The 18,679-nt window shown below is 55.7% G+C and overlaps 1 protein-coding gene across 2 annotated transcripts in view; it reads right to left on the bottom strand.

Annotated features, from left to right (window-relative positions):
• The window catches only part of PAX7 (paired box 7), a gene marked incomplete at both ends in the record, with an annotated part of 107,158 nt that overhangs the window by 43,799 nt on the left and 44,680 nt on the right, over positions 1 to 18,679 (bottom strand). For both annotated transcript variants that reach the window (XM_080690823.1, XM_080690824.1), the window contains one exon: positions 4,319 to 4,518. In XM_080690823.1, the coding sequence (XP_080546949.1) occupies positions 4,319 to 4,518 (200 nt within the window). The remainder of the gene's footprint in view (positions 1 to 4,318; positions 4,519 to 18,679) is intronic.

Genomic DNA, 18,679 nt, shown 5'->3' with positions numbered 1-18,679 from the left:
CTGCCAACAGATGGTGCCTACCGTGCCCTGCTACCAGTGTAGGTGTTGGGAGAAGGATCAAAACAAGAATAAATGGGGGCAGGGGTGCAGCCCAGTGATGGGCGGAGCGTGTGCTTAGCATGCGCCAGGCGCTAGGTTCCATCACCAGTGCCCCCCAAAGGAAAAAAGAAATCGGTAAAACCCAGCCCCTGCTTTCAAAGAGCTCAACCCCGACTGGGGATTCTGGGTGGGGTGCCAGGGCCACCGTGGCCCCTCCCGGAGCCTCCATTCCCCATCTGTAAGGGGGCGGCTCGTTCGATGCCGGCAGAGCCCTTCCGGCTCGGCCACACTCAGCTCTCCAGCAGGATAATGGTTGTACATCCCTGTCGCTGGTGCCAGCGTTAACACCCCCGAGGTCCACAACTCCCGAGGAGGCGGGGATTAGCCCTGTGTTAGCCAGATGCAGAGAGAATGGGTTCCCCCTCTTAGCTGGGAGCGAGAGGCCGGGCTCAAATCCAGACATTGACTCTGGAACCCCACTTTCAACCATCCCGCCAGGCTTTGTGAGAAGCCGGGTGCAATGGAGGCGTCCTGGGGAGACAGGACCAGAAAAGAGAAGAGATAAGCCGTGGTGAGGGGCAGCCCCTCTCCTCCTGGGTCCCAGCAGGCCAGGTTGGAGGCCCCTCCTCCGGCCTCTTTACGGCACCTGACCATCACCCCGTCTGGGCTCACCGCCCCGGGGAGCAGCTGCTCACCATACCTGCCTCCCAGGCCTTGGGCGAGGACCGAGGAGGACAAGTCAGGGTGCTGAGCACCGTGCCTGGACGTCACATGCACACCCTGGGTGCTCTCTAGGGCCGGGAGGAGCTCCATGTAAACTATTAACCAGGGCGCCCCTGCGGGGCCTCCGGAATGGGATTGCCATTCTGAAAAACAAGCCCAACAGCCAAACTGGGTTCAAATTGGGGCCGCTGTGTCCAGCCCCGCTGCCCAACTGCCCAGTTTCTCGGCTCATCATTGAAGGATGGGAAATGTTCACAGGCAGGTGGTGAGCCCAGGACCCACCAGCAACCTCCTGCCTTTTTCTAGAAGAAATGCGTAGGCTCAGGGCCCCACCCTTAGGACACAATGCACCCGTTCATCTTCAGGGAAAATGTACACAGGGTCTGGCCACCAGCTACTTAAAAATGGATTTTTTTTTCTTTTTTAGTTCGAAACAGGGTCTCATTAAGTTGTGGAGGGCCTAAGTTGTTGAGGCTCGCCTTGAACCTGCAATCCTCCTGTCTCAGCCTCCCAAGTACTGGGATTACAAATGTACTCCCATAACCGGTTTAAAAATCAAAATTCTAAGCCAGGAATGGAGGCACATACCACCGGTAATCCCAGGACTTGGGGGGCTGAGAGAGGAGGACTGCATATCCAAGGATAGACTTGGTAAGTATTGATACACTCATCACCCTACCAAGACCCTATTTCAAAATGAAATCAAAAGTAGGGCTGGAAGTGTAGCTTAGAGGTAGAATGCCCCGGGGTCAACCCCAGTAACACACACACACACACACACACACACACACACACACACACACACACGGAAATTCTAGCAGGGGATGGTGGTACCATCTTGGAATCCCAGTATTTGGGAGGCTGAGGCAGGAGGATCACAGGCTTGAGGCCATCCTCGGCAACTTAGTGAGGCCCTGTTTCAAATTAAAAAGTAAAATCGGGTGGGCTGGAGGTGTAGCTCAGAAGTAGAATGCTCCTGGCTTTAACCCTTAGTACCAAAAGAATGAAAAATTAAAAATTAAAATGGAAATTCCTCAGAGAAGGAGTCCGGCGGCCCCAGGCCCTGGGTTCTCCGGCCTGACACCCTTCTTTCTCTTCCCTTGACTGGGGTTCTCAGCCGGCTCACAGGGTGCCGTAGAGAGCCCACAATGCCCAGCTAGAGTTAGGCAGACCTTGCTACTACTGTCTCAATTTTGCAGATGAGAAGACCGAGGGCCTGGGGGTGGGGGGTTAGCAATGGGGTTGGAATCTACCCCGAGGCTCCTGGGTCTAAGCCCACCCTGAACTACACCGCTCACCCACCCTTCTCCCAGGGCCACTGAGATGAGACATCATCGGATTGCAAAACCCCAGACCACAGGCTCAGAATCAGAAACCAAGACCTCAAAAGCACAGAGTCATGGAATCCAAGCTGCGCCGGGCGGATGTGGCGGTCCTGCTCAGCAGACGCGGCTCTCCTACCGCCTAACCTGCAGCAGGTCTCCTATTGCTGAGTCCTCGGAGGGCCCTGTGCCTTTTTTTTTTTTTTTTTCTTTCGGTATTGATGATTGAACCCAGCGGCATTCTACCTCCAAGCTCCACCCCCAGCCCTATTTCTTTTTTATTTTGAAACAGGGTCTCACCAAGTTGCAGAGGGCCTCACTAAGTAGCTGAGGCTGGCTTTGAACCTGTGATCCTCCTGTCTCAGCCTCCCAAGTACTGGGATCTGTACCCGGCTGGACTTTATGCTTCTGGGATCTCATCAGGCATCCCCCATTGTCAGTAAGTAAGGCCCCTACACCTCTACAGCTCCCTGGCCACTGAGTTCCATCCCCGTACTCACAGATGGAAACTGTTTCTGGAAGGAAACCGGAAGGCTGAGGGGACACAGCGGGCGAAGGCAGGGGCCAGGCCCTCAGGCCTGAGCTGTCTCCCACAGCCTGTCTGCGGGTCGCCCTGCTGGCCCTGGCCCGCTCTCCGGGACTCTCAGCAACCCTGTGCTTCCAGACTCCTCTCTCTAGGCTAACCATCTTTATCTTTGTCTGGTTAGCTCTTCTCAGTCTTTAAGACATTGTTGGTTCCCTCCTCCTTTGAGAAAGCCCTTGGGTGAAGGGGGTGCCTGCCCTGCCCTAAGGGGCATCTCAGCATACAGACCCGGGGCACCCCACGCATGACAGGGGGTCAGCCTTGGCCTCTCCCCGTGCTCCGTCTGAGCTCTGCTGCTCCCCCATCCCAGACCCCCTCCCTCCTTGGGCTGTGAGTGACACCTGTTTCCAGGTCCCCTGGCCAATAAAAGCGTGATCCTGACAGCCAGGGAGTTTTACAAGGAGCCATGAGGCCCCAGGGTGGTGGGAAGCAGCCGAGGCCGCCAGGCCAGACGTGGGAATGAGAGGCGCCCGGGAATGTGCCCGGGAAACAGCTGCGGGGATCAGAGGAGGCCGGGGCTGGCTCGGATGTCAGCCTGACCAGGAGGGGAGGGGTGCTCTGGTAGCCCTGCTCCTTCCTGAGGCTGGGGGCCTCCCTCAAAGGCAGCCAATGGGCCGGGAGAGCAGAAGGGGTACAATGGTTCCCGGGGGGGGGGGCGGTCTAAGGTCATTTTGTTCTAAGACTCTCCCTACTACTTTTGAATTCCAGGTTCTTTTTTTTTTTATTTTCCATGCCCAGGATTAAACCCAGGGGCATTCTACCTCCAAGCAACACCCCTCAGCCCTATTTTATTCTTTATTTTGAAATAGGGTCTTGTTAATTTGCGGAGGGCACTCTAAGTAGCTGAGGCTGGCCGGAAAACCTGTGATCCTCCTGTCTCAGCCTCCCAAGTACTGAGATTACAAGCGTGGACCACCACGCCCAGCCAAGGATTCCAGGTTCTGAGTCACTGAAATAATCTGGGCTCCCTTGTCCACCAGGCCCAGCTCTGCCTTGGTCCAGTCCCATGCCCCAGGCATGCGGCTGCCTGAGCCTCTATTCCTGACCTGTGGCTGGGGGTTTTGGGGGTGCTGGAGGAGAGGGGGACCAGACCCATGTGACAAGCTGAGGTCCTCCGGGCAGCGCATGAGAGGCTGGGGCGCTGCACAGGCAGCAAGCGGGTGCCCCAGGAAGGCTGGAAGGCTGGGTGCCCAGGAGGGCAGCACCCCAGCAAGCAGCTCAGGGCGGCGCCTGCACCAGCCATCCTCCCTCATGCATGGAGAAAGCAGTCCAGAAGCGGTTCCATGTCTTCCTGTCTTCCTCCTTCAGCCTCAGCCCCTCCGCTCGCCCAGGATGCACCTACCCGCTGGCTCTGCAGGCCTCACAGAATCCAGGGCTTCACAAGATGAGGGCAGTCCTCCCTCCCCCTCCCCTTCCCCACAACAGGCCTGGAAGCCCAAGGGCCTGGCCTTCTCCACTCCTCACCCTCGGGCTGGCCACCTCTCCCAGGTCAGTCAGCTAACACCGGCCGTCACCAACTCTGTGTCTGGTGCAGGTGGCAGGAGTTATTTACAGGGTCCCCAACCACCTGTTGCAAACCCCAGGGCTGGTGTGGGACCCCTGGCCTTGGCCACGCAGCCTTCTCAGACCCGGCCTCTGGAGCACCCCTCACCTGCACACGAGCCTCGGTCAGCTTGGTCCTCTGCGCCAGCTCCTCGCGGGTGTAGATGTCCGGGTAGTGGGTCCTCTCAAAGGCCTTCTCGAGCTCCTCCAGCTGCTCAGCCGTGAACGTGGTCCGACTGCGGCGCTGCTTGCGCTTCAGCGGGAGGTCGGGTTCCGACTCCACGTCTGAGCCCTCGTCCAGCCGGTTCCCTGAAGCCAGGCGAGAGGGAGGAGAGAGAGAGAGAGCCCGCTCAGCGAGGCGGAGGCGTCTGGGCTCAGCCGCACCTTCGGACACTCCCTGAGGATGAGGTCCTCCCAAACCCAAGCAAAAGAAAAAGGAGGCTCACCTCAGCCTCGTTATGGGAAGCAACCTCCGTGCCCAGCCCTAGGGGACTGGCTAATACTTTCAGGCAAAACCGTCCCACTTTTTCTTTTTTTAGGTTATTTCCACTGATGTGGAAGGATGCCCACGACAGAGGCCCAGAGCGATGGTGTCAGGGGAAAACACATTTGCCAAAATCCATAGAACTCTGTTCTCCAAAACAGGTAGAATTTTTCTGTACAGGAGCTCTACCTCAATTAGCCTGAGCTTCAGAAACGGGGCCAATAGGAGCCCGTGTGCAGAGAGAGCACTCTCCAGCTTTGGGGAAAACACCCGCGAAGCATTGTGGGGCAGCAGCCAAGCCATGAACGAGTCAGCTCCCCGGGTGACAGGACCGCGCCTCCCCTTTATATCTTGGTTTTCTTCTTTTTGTTTATATTTAGGGCTTTTGGGGGGATGCGGGGAGGGGAGTACTGGAGATTGAACCCAAGGTCATTCTGTCTTTGAGCTACACCACCAGCCCTTTTTATCTTTCATTTTGAAACAGGGTCCCTATAAATTACTGGCCCTGCTAAGTCGCTGAGGCTGGCCATTGAATCTGTGATCCTCTGGTCTCTCAAGCACTGGGATTACAGGTGAGTGCCACCACCCATGGCTTACATTTAAGTATTCTTTTTTTGGGGGGGAGGCTGTACTGGGGGTGGAACCCAGGGCATTCTACCTCCAAGCTATACCCCCAGCCCTATTTTTCTTTCTTTCCTTCCTTCCTTCCTTTCTTTCTTTCTTTCTTTCTTTCTTTCTCCTTCCTTCCTTCCTTCCTTCCTTCCTTCCTTCCTTCCTTCCTTCCTTCTTTCTTTCTTGCCTGGGGATGGAACCCAGGGGCATTTGACCTCCCAGCTATACCCCCAGCCCTATTTTTCTTTCTTTCTTTCCTTCTTTCTTTCTTTCTTTCTTTCTTTCTTTCTTTCTTTCTCTTTCTTTCTTTCTTTCTCTTTCTTTCTTCCTTGCTCTTTCCTTCCTTCCTTCTTTCTTTCCTACCTGGGGATGGAACCCAGGGGCATTTGACCTCCCAGCTACACCCCCAGCCCCTTCCACAAGAAACACTCCCCCCTCCAATGCAGAAACAGTGGAAACAAACCCAGTTCTGCACCTCAGACAGCACTGAGGGGAGGGAGGGAGCGAGGGAGAGGCGCGGTGGGCAGGAGGCGCCATGGCGGATTAGGGGCTGCGTCCATGCCAGGAGCAGGTGGACGCGCAGGTGGTGTGGGCCGACAGGCCTGGGCAGGCTCGGTCCTGGGCAGTGTCCCTCTGCCTGGGTTCCCTTCCCTCCGTCCTGTGTCCTGTCCATTGCAAAGTCGGTGGCATTGTATGGACGGCCACCAGGCTGCCCCCGATTGGGGCATCACCCTTGCCCAGAGGCAAGGGAGCCTGCTCCTTCACTCTGCCTCCACCCCAAGGGCCGAGACCCGGCGTCAGAGCCAAAGCCCTCCTCTGCCCCTTCCCAGCCTGGCTGTCCAGCCCCCTTCCGTCACTGAGAGGCCCAGGTGGGCACAGCTGGCATCCTGGGGCCTCTCCCCAGCACATCTGGGGCTCAGAGCCCAATACAACCAATCCCGAGGATTCGCCTCTGAAACTCACTGCAGGAACTCTAATGTGGACAAAGGAAGACCCGGGCCTCGGGCCTCGGGAGGAAGAAGGGGTGCCGCAGGGAGGCGGAGGATGCCAGCTGGGTCCTTCACGGGACGCTCAAGCTCGGACGGGGGCAGAGCCGCACACAGAGCTGTGAGCCCAGAGAGGCGCCCCGGTCTGACGGAGGAGGCCCGGCCCTCTTCTGGGGGACACAGATCCAGTGTGGTCTGTTTGTCTCCAGGGCCTCGCTGTCCACAGAACCTTCCCGAAGACGGAAATGTTCCTGTTTGTCTCCAGGGCCTCGCTGTCCACAGAACCTTCCCGAAGACGGAAATGTTCCTGTTTTACACTGTCCAACATGCTGCAGCCAGCCACGTGCAGCCCTGAACATTTGAAAATCTCCTGGTGCGGTGGGAGAATGGAGTTTTTCATTTTATTTTGTTCTAATTAGAATTTGCAGTGCCACACAAGAAAGCACAGCTCTGGACCGTCTTTAGCATAGTTTTTCCTTCTTCCTCCTCCTCCTCCTCTTCCTCCTTCTCTTCCTCCTCCTCTTCTCCCCCCTCCATGTTTTGTACTAGAGAACCCAGAGGCATTCTACCTCTGAATAACAGTCCCACCCCTTTATTTATTTATTTATTTTACTTTGAGCAGGGTCTTGCTAAGTTGCTGAGGGGCTCACTAAGTTGCTGAGGCTGGCCTTGAACCCGTGATGCAGGCTTCGCGCTCAGACTTGCCGGCAGACCATGGTCCCCCGTGGAACTCAGCAACCTCGCATATTCCTGATCCGTTTTCGCGCCTGGCTCCCGCCTACTTACAAGGGACAGTGGTCATTGGCCATGGACGAGGATGTTGGCTTCCTTGAATTGGGTCCTTTGTGTAAAATAAAATATTAAGGAAATAATACAGGCTGCCGGGCTGTGACCAGGACTGTGAACACAGCAAACGACCCGCATTGACTGAGGGCTAACATTCCAGGAGCTTCTACCAGGGCCCCGCTCAGCGCCTCTCGGGCCCTGGCTGACGTGCTCTAAACCCCTTGCAGCGACTAGACTTCCAGGGACTCTGGCTTCAGCTCTCATTCCTCCCCATCGTCCTGTCTCCCCTGCTCCTGTGGGCATGGATCTGAGGAACTCGGTGGACCCAGAGAGACACCGGATAGAGAGAGGCCCAGGCAGAGGAGGGCAAAGCTGGGCCCACAGGTCTCTGTTGTTTGGAAGGATCTGGAATGATCCGCTTGGATGAGGGTGTTGCCATAACAACCCTCTGGATGCTAAAGAAAGAGAGTAAAACTGTCCTGCTGCCCACAGAGGTCCAGAGATAAGCGCACAGGACCACTGTATTTGTGACATCAGCCCCCACCCCTGAGAAGAGCTTCCGGCACTGCCTGGCCCCAGCCCAGGGGAAGAGAGCCCCCCCCATTCTAAAGGGCCTGCTCTGTGCTGGGACAACAGGCTCCTTCAATAAGGAGAAAAACAACAGCCGGGCGCGGTGGCGCATGCTTGCAATTCCAGTACTCGGGAGGCTGAGACAGGAGGATCGTGGGTTCAAAGCCAGCCTCGGCTACCCATAGTGAGGCCCTCTGCAGCTTTCCTGAGAACTTGTTTCAAAATAAAGAATATGCCGGGCGTGGTGGCACACGCTTGTAATCCCCGTGCTTGGGAGGCGGAGACAGGAGGATCGCACAGGTTCGAAGCCAGCCGCGCTGGCTTAAGAGACCCTCTTTCCAAATAAAAATATAAAATAGGTTTGGGAGTGTAGCCCTCAGGTAGAAGGCCCCTGGGTTCCATCCCCAGTACCACCAATTAATTAATTAATTAAGAAAAGGGTGCAATGCCCCTTGGTTTCAATCCCAAGTACGGAGGAGGAGGAGGAGGAGGAGGAGGAGGAGGAGGAGGAGGAGGAGGAGGAGGAGGAGGAGAAGGGAAGAAAACAAAGCCCATGAGCTCAAGGGAGTCGGGGCCTCTGGGACAGCCCTGGTCAGTCAGCCCCTGTCAGGGGGACTGGGAATTGGATCCCGGCTTCTGTCTTTCCCTGGCTGGTGCCCTTAGACAAGTGTCTTCCTCTCTCTGGCCCTTGATTTTTCTCAGCTGTAAAAATGAAGCTAAGAATACGTCCCCGCACGCCCCACCGGAGGGCGTGAAATAAAGACCACGGGAGTCATTTGGAACCAGAAGGACAAGAGCAGGATTATTACTGGTGGTGACAGTGATAGGACGGTGACAGGACAGGGGTGGGGGGGTGGGGGACAGGCCGCGTGAAAAGGGACAGGAGCCGGGCATGGTGGGCACAACTGCCGTCCCCTCCTTGGGAAGTGGAGACGGGAGGATCGCAGATTTGAGGCCAGCCTCGGCATCTTAGCCAGATCCTCGGGAACTCAGCGAGAGACCCTGTTATGAATAAAAAATATAATAGGGCTGGGTATGCGTAGCTGGAAGGTCAACTACCTCTGGGTTCAATCCCCAGCACCAAAAAGAATTTTAAAAAGAAGGGGACGGCTGGGCGTGGTGGCGCACGCTTGTAATCCCAGCGCTTGGGAGGCTGAGACAGGAGGATCGCGCAGGTTCGAAGCCAGCCTCGGCTACTTAGCGAGGCTCTCAGCAACTTAGTGAGACCCTGTTTCCAAATAAAGTATAAAACAGGTCTGGGAATATAGCCCGGAGGTAGAAAAGCCCCTGGGTTCCACACCCAGTACTACAAAAGAAAGGGGGGGGGGAGTTGAGAGTTCTGACGCTACCACGGAGGCCTAGACTTCATTCTTTGTACCCCGCCTTCTTGGGGTGTCCTCCCCCCCCCACCCCCTAGGAACTCTTTAGCCTCTGAGTTATATTAATCAACAGGATTAGGTGGAATTGGCCACAGAGGACCTGGCAGGCTGGGCCTGAGCCCCCTGCGCACCAAAAACACTGGGCGAAGCCTGCACGGCCAGCGCGGGCAGACCACGTGTGGGGGGGCAAGCGTGGGGGCGCACTCATTACAGGGACACCGGATTTGGGGCAGGCAGCCGGGAGCAGCTTCCCCCCCCCCAGCTCTCCAGCAAGGAGATGGTCCCAAGGGCCCCACGAGAAGACGGGCCCTTCCTCTGGGTTCCTGGATCCTGCCTCTGATTAGGGGTGTGCGGAGGCTCGTCCTGAGCAAGCTAGAAAGAAGCGCGGCCTTTATCTGGGGGTCCTGCCAACCCCAGGAGAGAGAAACTGCGTCTGTTTTATTTATTTATTTTTTGGTGGTGCTGGGGGTGGAACCCAGAGGCTTTCTACCTCCGGGCTATACTCCCAGACCTTTTTTATATTTTATTTGGAAACAGGGTCTCACTAAGCTGCTGAGAGCCTCACTAAGTAGCCGAGGCTGGCTTCGAACCCGCGCGATCCTCCTGTCTCCGCCTCCCAAGCACGGGGATTACAAGCGTGCGCCACCACGCCCGGCTAAACTGCGTCTGTTTTAGAAACTCAAAGAAGGAGGTGTCGCCTGGTTCTGGGGACTTCTCAGTCCCGGGTGGAAAGGCTGCTCCCTCATGAACCCGGGCACAGGACAGTCAAAGGTCAAGGCAGACACGTGACCTGCAAGAGCCACGGAGCAGGTGGGGAATGGCCGGTCGGAAGGACAGAGCGGCGGCAGGAGGAGCTGACCGGTCTGTCAAGCTCGGGGCCAGCTTCGCAACCGCAAGTTCCCCAGGTGATGGAGAATTCCATTTCTGGTCCTGAAGTCAAGGTGACCTGTTTTCCACCCCAAATTCCCCTGCCCCGCCCTTGCTGGAGAGAAAGTCCCCAAATAGGTAATTTCAGCTTCTGAACCTACCCGCCTCCTGGAAGGCAGGAGGGAGAGCTGCCAACCTGCAAGTCCCTGCTGGTCCACGGGAGCCGGCAGTGGCCTTGAGGTCCGGGGTCTTTCTCTCTGCCCCCATCATGGACACCCTCCCAGCTCTGGCCCTGCGCTCCCCTCTCCTACCGCCTCCCAGCCCAGCCTTTATTACAATTTAACATAGACTCCGCGTGGAGCTGCGGCAGAGAAATGAATCACATAATAGTTGATATGCGTTTTAATCAAGTAATTCGGGCAGAGCAGAGAGCTGGCGAGTGTGGGCCGGGCCTCCCTGAATACCAAGCAGGCCTGGGCGCAGGCCTTGGAAAATGGAAAAGTCATTTACAGCTCAGCTGGGGGCCAGCGAGCCCAGCCGAGGCAGGCGCCCTCCCAGCCGGGCCCCTCCGCTGGACCGCTCAGCTGTAACGGGCGCTGGGCAGCCTGGGGTGGCTCAGCTTGCCTGCAGAAGCCGGGCGCACAGGGCAGGACAGGCGGCATCGGAGGAGAGGCAGGGACTGGGACTCCAAGTTCACCTCCCAGGGGCCCCAAACACCTCATCTGCCCATGTTTCTTCGGGTGCCCATCTCAACACCGGGCACAGATGCCCAGCCACACCTATTCCTCCTTAGTAACTTCTCCCTCCTGTCCCCCAGGCAGCCCAGCACCAAGCCAGGGAACCCAGACCCAGCCCACCCCCGGCCAGGGCCTGTCCCGCAACCGAAGGCCTGTGTACGGGCTGTGCCCTCCGCCAGGTGCCCTTCCCGTGCCCCCCGGGCCTGGCATCTCTGGCAGTTTGTAGCTGGCCGTACTAAGGAGACCAGAGCCTGAGGGTGCAGGCACCTGCCTCCGTGGGCTGATGCCGACCCCAGCTGTACAAAGTCATATCCTAATGGGGACCCCCACGTCCTTCCCCCTGCCTCTACCACAGTCAGAAACGTGAGGTATTCTGTTTTATTGTCTGTCCCCAACACGGCCCCTGCTCCCCTCGCTACAGCTCCATGAAGATGAGTGGGGGGTTTTATTAAAGGATTGACCCCAGTGACAGTTCACCTCCGAGCTACATCCCAGTCCTATTTTTTTTTTTTTTTTTTTTTTTTTTTGCGGGTCTGGGGATGGAACCCAAGGGCACTTGACCTCCGAGCTCCACCCCCTGTCCTATTTTTTATTCTTTATTTTGAAACCGGGTCTCACTGAGTTGCAGAGGGCCTCACTAAGTAGCTGAGGCTGTCCAGGAACCGCCATCCTCCAGTCTCAGCCTCCCGAATGCTGGGATTACAAGCGTGCCCACCACGCCCACACGCCCGGCTCCAGTCCTATTTTATTTCTGATTTTGAAACAGGATCTTGTTACATAGCTGAGTCTCACTAAGTTGCTGGAACTGACCTGGAAGCTGCGATCTTCCTGTCTCATCCTCCCTAGTACTAGTATTAGAGGTGTGTGCCACTGCGCCTGGCAGGAGGGGTGTCTGGCTCTGACTCTCTGTCCACTGTTTAATCTCCCCTGCTTTTTACAAATGGCACACCAAACACTCGTTGCATGAATGAAGGAATGAACAAGTATCCTAAGGCTCAGGAAACAGGGCTGGGGACTTGGGAGTCTCCTGGACATCGTCCTAGTGTCTGCTTCTGTTAACACTAGGTGCAGAGCAAAGCTGTCCACTCCTGAGATTCATTGACAGGTTGGGCCCCGGGGGTCGGGACCTTAGGGAAGGAGGAGACTCTGCTGGGCGATATCGCGAGAGGGGCGAAGTTTCCACCCGCCACCCACAAGAGGTAAACTTTAAAAGGAAGGGCATTTCCCTTCCAGCCTGGAAGGAGCTCAGAGGTCTCCGGGAGCGGTACAGCTCCAATCCCCGAGAGAAGACAGTATTAAAATTCTTTTTGGCGCACCGGTCTCTCTCGCCTTTTTTATTGCACCTAAAAAACTTAACATTCATATCACCTGTGTCCCCCAGGGCTCAAAGATAAAACTAAACCCTACTCCAGGGGTGCAGGGGAGCGGGGTAAAGGTCAGCCAGGTGCCCACTGCTCAGCTCAGCTCATTTCTGACTATACTTAACCACTTCCCTCCCCCCACACACTCCCCTGTCCTGGTGAGCAGGGACCCCGGCAGGCCGCCCGCTCCGGCCAGGGCCGCCCGCTCCGGGCAGGGCAGCCAGATGGGGGTGCGGGGCCAGGTGGAGAAGGGGCGTGAAGGAGGCACTCGGTCTGGGAGGTGGGTCTCCATGAGCCCCTGGGGACTCGGCCTGGGCAGATGGGATCTCCATCAAGCCCCACACCTGGTGACCCCCCTGTGGCCCGAGTGATGTGTGGCCACAGGACATCTGGTGAGTCCATTATCTCCAACCCCTGGGCCAAGGCTACAAGGCAGAAGCGCTGGCCAGGAGGAGGGAACAAGGCCCAGCGTCCAGGAAGGTGCCACAGTCAAGAAGACCACAGGGCAGGGGCTCACCACTAGGGGTTTCTCTGTCGTGCGGCCAGCTCTGTGCTCCCCAGGACCACCTCTGTGCTCCCCAGGACCACCTGTTCAAGCTGGGGACAAGCTGGGGGCCTAGGCTGACCCAGCGGTGTGTGTCTTGCTTCTTCTCAATGGGCTTCTCGGCTGGCAAAGGGCGAGACCCTCTGGGCTGGTATGTCAAGGACCCCAGGGAGCCGTGACCAGACCTCACCCCCAGATCACTTGCTCCCCCAAAGCCTCCCAGGGTGGACGCGCTGGCTAGCTGGGGCCAAATGGACTCCTACTCTGAATCCTCTGCCATCTTGCTCTCCCAACCCAAAGAGAGAACGGTGAGAGTTTGAGCTTCCTCTCTGTTCACAGACAAATTTGAGTCTGGTCGAACTTGGGAGTCAGAATTTTAAAATTCTGAGCCCTAGGTAGATAGGTAATTTGCACCACACAACGTGGGGCTCTTGTGGGGCGTTAACAGAATGGTTCTGTTTTTAGGCACTAGAGGGCACTGTTTCCGCATGCCAGCCAGGAAGGGGCGGGTGTAGGAAGAAGAAAGTAGGAGGGTCTGAAGTGGTACTGTGTGGTTGTAGGAACAGAACTTAAAGCTCTGTTTTCTCAGGATGGATCCAGAGCTCGCTCTCTGCATCGAGCAAGAATCAAACACAAATCATATATGGAGAGAAAAGACAGGTACTGAGGGCGGCAGACTCTGAGCCAAGGGTACTCAGGGGACACTTCTGCGGTGTACAGTTCAAAACTAAGGCTTACCTACCCAGAGCAACAGGTTGAAACTGAGGATGCCCTGAGGACCCTCTCAACTTGGTCTCCTGACCCAGGCGGTGTCTGGGTTCGGGGAAGGTGGCCCATTTTAAACAGGTACATTGGAGGCAGGGACAAAGCCACTGTGTGAGTAACTCAGCTCAAAATCTTCTACGCTCTTCCTTTAAGGCCACCCTGAGCTGGGAGCAGTGCACATGCCTATCATCCCAGTACTTGGGAAGCTGAGACAGGAGAGCCACAGGTCTGAAACCAGCCTCAGCAGTTTAGGAAGACTCTCAGTAACCTGGTGAGGCCTTGTTTCAAAATAAAAAAAGAAATAAGCCAGGCGTGGTGGCGCACGCTTGGAATCCCCGCGCTTGGGAGGCTGAGACAGGAGGATCGCACAGGTTCGAAGCCAGCCTCAGCTACTGAGTGAGGCTCTCAGCAACTTAGTGAGACCCTGTTTCCAAATAAAATAAGAATAGATCTGGGAGTATAGCTCAGAGGTAGAAAGCCTCTGGGTTCCACCCCCAGTACCAAAAATAAATAAAGTAAAATAAAATAAAACAAAATAAAAAAAAGAAATAAACAAGAAGGGTTGGAAGTATAGCTCATAGGTAAACCACCCTTGGGTTCAATCTCCAGTATCCAAAAAAAGAAAGACCATCTTGAAAATAAGAGAACAAAGCTGGGCCTGGTGGTGCACGCTTGTAATCCCAGCATTTGGGAGGCTGAGACGGGAGGATCAGGGTTCATGACCAGCCTCAGCTACTTAGTGAGGCCCTCCGCAACTTAGTGAGACCCTGTTTCAAAATAAAAAACAGGGCAGTGGGTGTAGCTCAGAGGTCTAATGCCCCTGGGTTCCAGCCCCAGAGCAGAAAAAAAAAAAAAATGTCATTAGGACATATCCAGCCACAGAAAACTTGCTTTAGCTGCGTGGGTGGCAATGCTGGGTCCCCTCTCGTGAGACACACTGGTATGTTCAAGCGTGTGTGTGCATAAAGATGTTACTGCTATTTGTTGTTCTGCTACAGATTGGTTTTCCCAAACACAGGAATTCCGGTAAACTGTATAATATGCAATAAAGTCCCATAAAAATAAAAAAACTAAAAATAATAATTAATAATAAATAAAGAGAAAAATCACCAGTTTTCATTCACTTCTTCCTTGGGTCATTTTAGTCTGTGTGTGTGTGTGTGTGTGTGTGTGTGTGTGTGTGTGTGTGTCCGCACATACGTGTACAATACTAGGGATTGAACCTAGTATTCTACCTCTGAGCTATAGCCCTAGGCTGATTTTATTGGATTTATTGATTTATTGTCCTGTGGGGGCATTCAACCTCGGAGCTACACCCCCAGCCCTATTTTTTTTATTTATTTATTTATTTATTTATTTATTTATTTATTTATTTGCTGGTACTGGGGTTCCTGGAAGCCCTTCTACCTCCGGGCTACACTCCCAGACCTATTTTTTATATTTTTATTTGGAAACAGGGTCTCTTAAGCCAGCACAGCTGGCTTCGAACCTGTGTGATCCTCCTGTCTCCGCCTCCCAAGCGCGGGGATTACAAGCGTGCGCCACTATGCCCGGCCTATTTTATTTTATTTTAAAACAAGCTTTCGAGCCAGGCGTGGTGGCGCACGCTTGTAATCCCAGCATTTGGGAGGCTGAGACTGGAGGATCGTGGTTCGCCGACAGCCTCAGCTACTGAGACCCTGTCTCAAAATAAAGAATAAAAAAAATAGGCAGGGGGTATAGGTCGGAGGTCGAATGCCCCTGAGTTCCATCCCAGACCCGCCAAAAAAACAAACAAAAAACAAAAAAACAACAACAACAAGGTTTCGCTAGTTTGATACTACTTGCTAAGACCGTCCTGGACCCTGGCGATCCTCCTGTCTCAGCCTCAGAAGTACTGAGATTACAGGCACGCGCCAGCATCCCCAGTTTGTTTCAGTGGTTAACTTGTCACCCGGCAAGCAGAGACAGCAAGGTTTACTTGTCACCTGGGGCTGGGGCTGGGGAGCAGGGGCCTGGTGTTCCTGGCCCTGTGCTACTGGGCGTGGCCAGGGTAGCCCTGGGCCGACCCTGGGGAGGGACAGGAAGGTCCCAGGCGAGGAACTCAGTGGACCTGGGTTGTTTCTGGGTCTTCCTCCCCCCACCACAGATGGTAAGTGTGTTATTAAACTCCTGTGTCTCATTCTGCTCGTTTCTAAAATGACAGTGGGGGTGAGGGCGAGGGCTGTGAGTGGAGGCAGACTCCCAGACCTTCATGACTGACAGACACCCCTGGGCTGGCCCGCCCAGCCGGCCGCACCCCAAACCCAGTCCCTCCTCTCAGAACAAAGACCCAACAGGCAGGGAGCTACCCCTGGCTCAGCTTCTAACCTGCCCTGCGACCTTGAACATGCCCTTTGTCCTCTGGAAATCTGCTTCTCCTCCTCCCTCTGCTGGAAATAAGAGCGGCCATTGTTCCTCCTGCCCAGGGTGTCCAGGTGGTTCCAGGGATGGGCACAAAGTGGTGCCCGCTCCACTACCTCCCAGGAAGCCCACCTCATCCCCCTGGGCCTCGGCTTCCTCATCTGTAATATGAAGAAAAGAAGAGTCCCGGCCTTGGCTCCACAACCTCCTAGAAAACCCACTTCACAGCCGGGCATGGTGGCCCATGCTTGTCATCCCAGCATTTGGGAGGCTGAGACTGGAGGATCACAGTTCAAGGCCAGCCTCAGCTACTTAGTGAGACCCTCTGCAACTCAGTGAGACCTTATTTCAAAATAAAGAATAAAAAATGGGGACTGAGGGTGTAGCTCGGAAGTAAAATGCCACTGGGTTCCATCCCTGGTACTGAAAAAAAAAAGGAAAATCCCCTTCATCCCCCTGGCCCTCGGTTTCCTCATCTGTAAAATGAGTAAAACACACACGAGGTTGTGTGGCTGGAAATGAAAAGGGACGACCAGAGATGAGGGCTCGGTCCACTGCCTGGGACACAGTAAGTGCCCCATAAATGTCACCCAGCATTGTGATTGCTGTGGGTATAGCTGGCGGCCTGGACAAGGAGAATGTAATTACTACTGTGCCCCCACCAACGTAGGCCCCGGCAGAAAACGCAAAGAATGAACACTGCAGGAATGAGTGAAGAAATGATTGGACCAGGGACCGCCCCTTCCTCGCGGGTCCGCCCTTTCCTTGTGACCTGGCTCTCCTGCAGCGGAGGCCACACCCCATAGACCCGGGACCACCTCTCCTCAGGGAGCCAGCACCCAACCACCTACACGCAGGAGCCAGCGGGGTGGGAGCTCGGGTAAAAAATTCAGCCAGACCACAGCCACGGGCACTGGGGGCCAAAGAGGGGGGCAGACGCTCAGGAAGCTGGGGGCGTGAGGGCCGCCTGGGGAGGAGCCTCAAAATCTGTTAGGCCCTGTGGTCAGATGAGACAGTCCCGGGCTGTGATGACATGGAGCCAGGTCCCATCCCCACCCCATGAAAGGACCCGGGTGCCTTCTACCTGTGCCCCCGCCTGCTCCCTCGCCAGGCTGGAGGCCTAGGAGGCAGGGAGCCCTCAGAGGAAGCAGGATGGACCTGGATTGGGGACCCCCGGCCCTGCCTCTGCCTCCCTCCATCCATCCAACCTTGGCTTCCCGGCTCAGCCATAAACCTGGGGCCGGCGGCGCCCTGAAGCTGGGGTTCAGGGCCGCACAGAGCCTCCTCCCGCGGGGCTGGGCAGGAAGACCACGGGAGAACACCTCTGCTGATGTTCAGGCCTGGAGCTACCCACGTAACCTCAGGAGGACCCAGGCGGTGAGTATCACTATGGCTCCACTTTCCAGGGAGGGCCCTGCGGTTCAGAGAAGCTCAGCGATTCAGTGGCTGCCTGAGCCCAGGCCGCGGGCCCAGATGGCGGGCCTTCCCAACTCTCCTGCACCGCCAAGCTGACCCTGGTACCAGGCGATGCCCCACCCTGCTTCTGCCGCCCAGCTCCCCGTCCTCCCACTGTGGCCTTGAAGCCGGCCTGGTCCACGAAGCCCCTCTGTGACTGCCACCCAGAAAGTCACCCGAGCCCTGCGGGATGTGTCCTTCCTGCCAACCTCTCCACCCTGGGCATCCGTGCCCATGGCAGGCTAATAATTAGCTTTTAATGGATATGTCCTGTTTGCCAAACACACCTTATAATCCAGTTGTAAGAGGTTTACTCAAACTTCTTGAGTGTGGGAACTGGCTCTCCCTATCAAACTGGGGATGCTGAGTTAGACTGGGCCTTCACAGGAAGGCTGGGGTCCTGGAGGAGGGGAAGCAGATTTATTTCTATTATCCTGTGCACAGCCCCAGAGCAGAGTGCCTGGGAACAGTTCTGTGGTCCCTAGAATTAAGAACATTCCAGAATTCCTAAATAGCTCCCTAATGGGAACTGCAGCCATCATAAACAAAGACACCAAAGGCCTTCGTCATCACAGACACAGCAAGAACGGAGTCCAAAGCTGGGTGCAAGGGCACACCCCTGAAGCCCCAGTACTTGGGAGGCTGAGACAGGAGAATCTCAGCCTTGAGGCCAGCCTTGGCAACTTGGCACGGCCCTCAGCAACTGAGTGAGACCTTGTTTCAAAATAAAAAATAAAAAGGACTGAGGGTATAGCTCAGAGGCAGAATGCCTCTGGGTTCAATCCCCAGTACCCAAATAATAATGATAATAATAATAATAATTAATAATAAATGTAAGTAAGTAAAAAGAGCTGACTCAAGCTTCCCCAGAGCTGCTGTGGCTTCTCTTCCAGGGCTCTGTGCGGCTCACTTGTCCCTCACGAGAATTTCTGTCCATCTGGCTTCTCTCTCTCCCCACCCCAGGTCACAGGCCTCCAGCAAACCCTGGCACCTGGCCTTCTGTTGCAATGGAGAAGCTGAGGAAAACCTCCCTCAGCAGGTATTTACGAACCACCCCTCCTGGGCACCCCACAATGCCCTATGTTGATGAAAGCCAGAGCGGGAATATCTCACACCCAGAAACATGGGTATCTCAGGTTCCTGCCGCCACTGAAGAGAATCCACGCTCTGAAGGTCGGGCAGTGCTCTGCAGGGCCAGCAGGATGGTCCGCAGCTCCGCGACAAGGAACTTGAACGCAGGCCAGCCGCCCTCCCTGCAGATAGGAGGCTGGACCTGGGGGAGCCGCCTGCCTGCCGCAAGTGAGTTCACGCGGGCAGGATGGGGAGGGGACGGCGTGGGTGGGGGTGCTGGGGAGCGAGGCACAGCCTCTCAGGTCTCACAACATGGCAGGTGACTAGGGTTGGCAAGGAATGATTGGATATTTCAAAAGAGTGAGCAGAGAGCATTTTGGGTGTCTCCAGTACGGAGGAATGATGTCTGTCTGAGGTGATGGAGAGGCAGGTGATCTCCCAGACACTCAGGAAGCTGAGGCAGGAGGTCGG

This window comes from Muscardinus avellanarius, assembly GCF_963383645.1.
Source record: "Muscardinus avellanarius genome assembly, chromosome: 3".
NCBI classification, from domain to species: Eukaryota; Metazoa; Chordata; class Mammalia; order Rodentia; family Gliridae; genus Muscardinus; species Muscardinus avellanarius.
The sequence above is the reverse complement of the archived record's forward strand: the minus strand, read 5'-3'. Positions and strand labels throughout refer to the sequence as shown.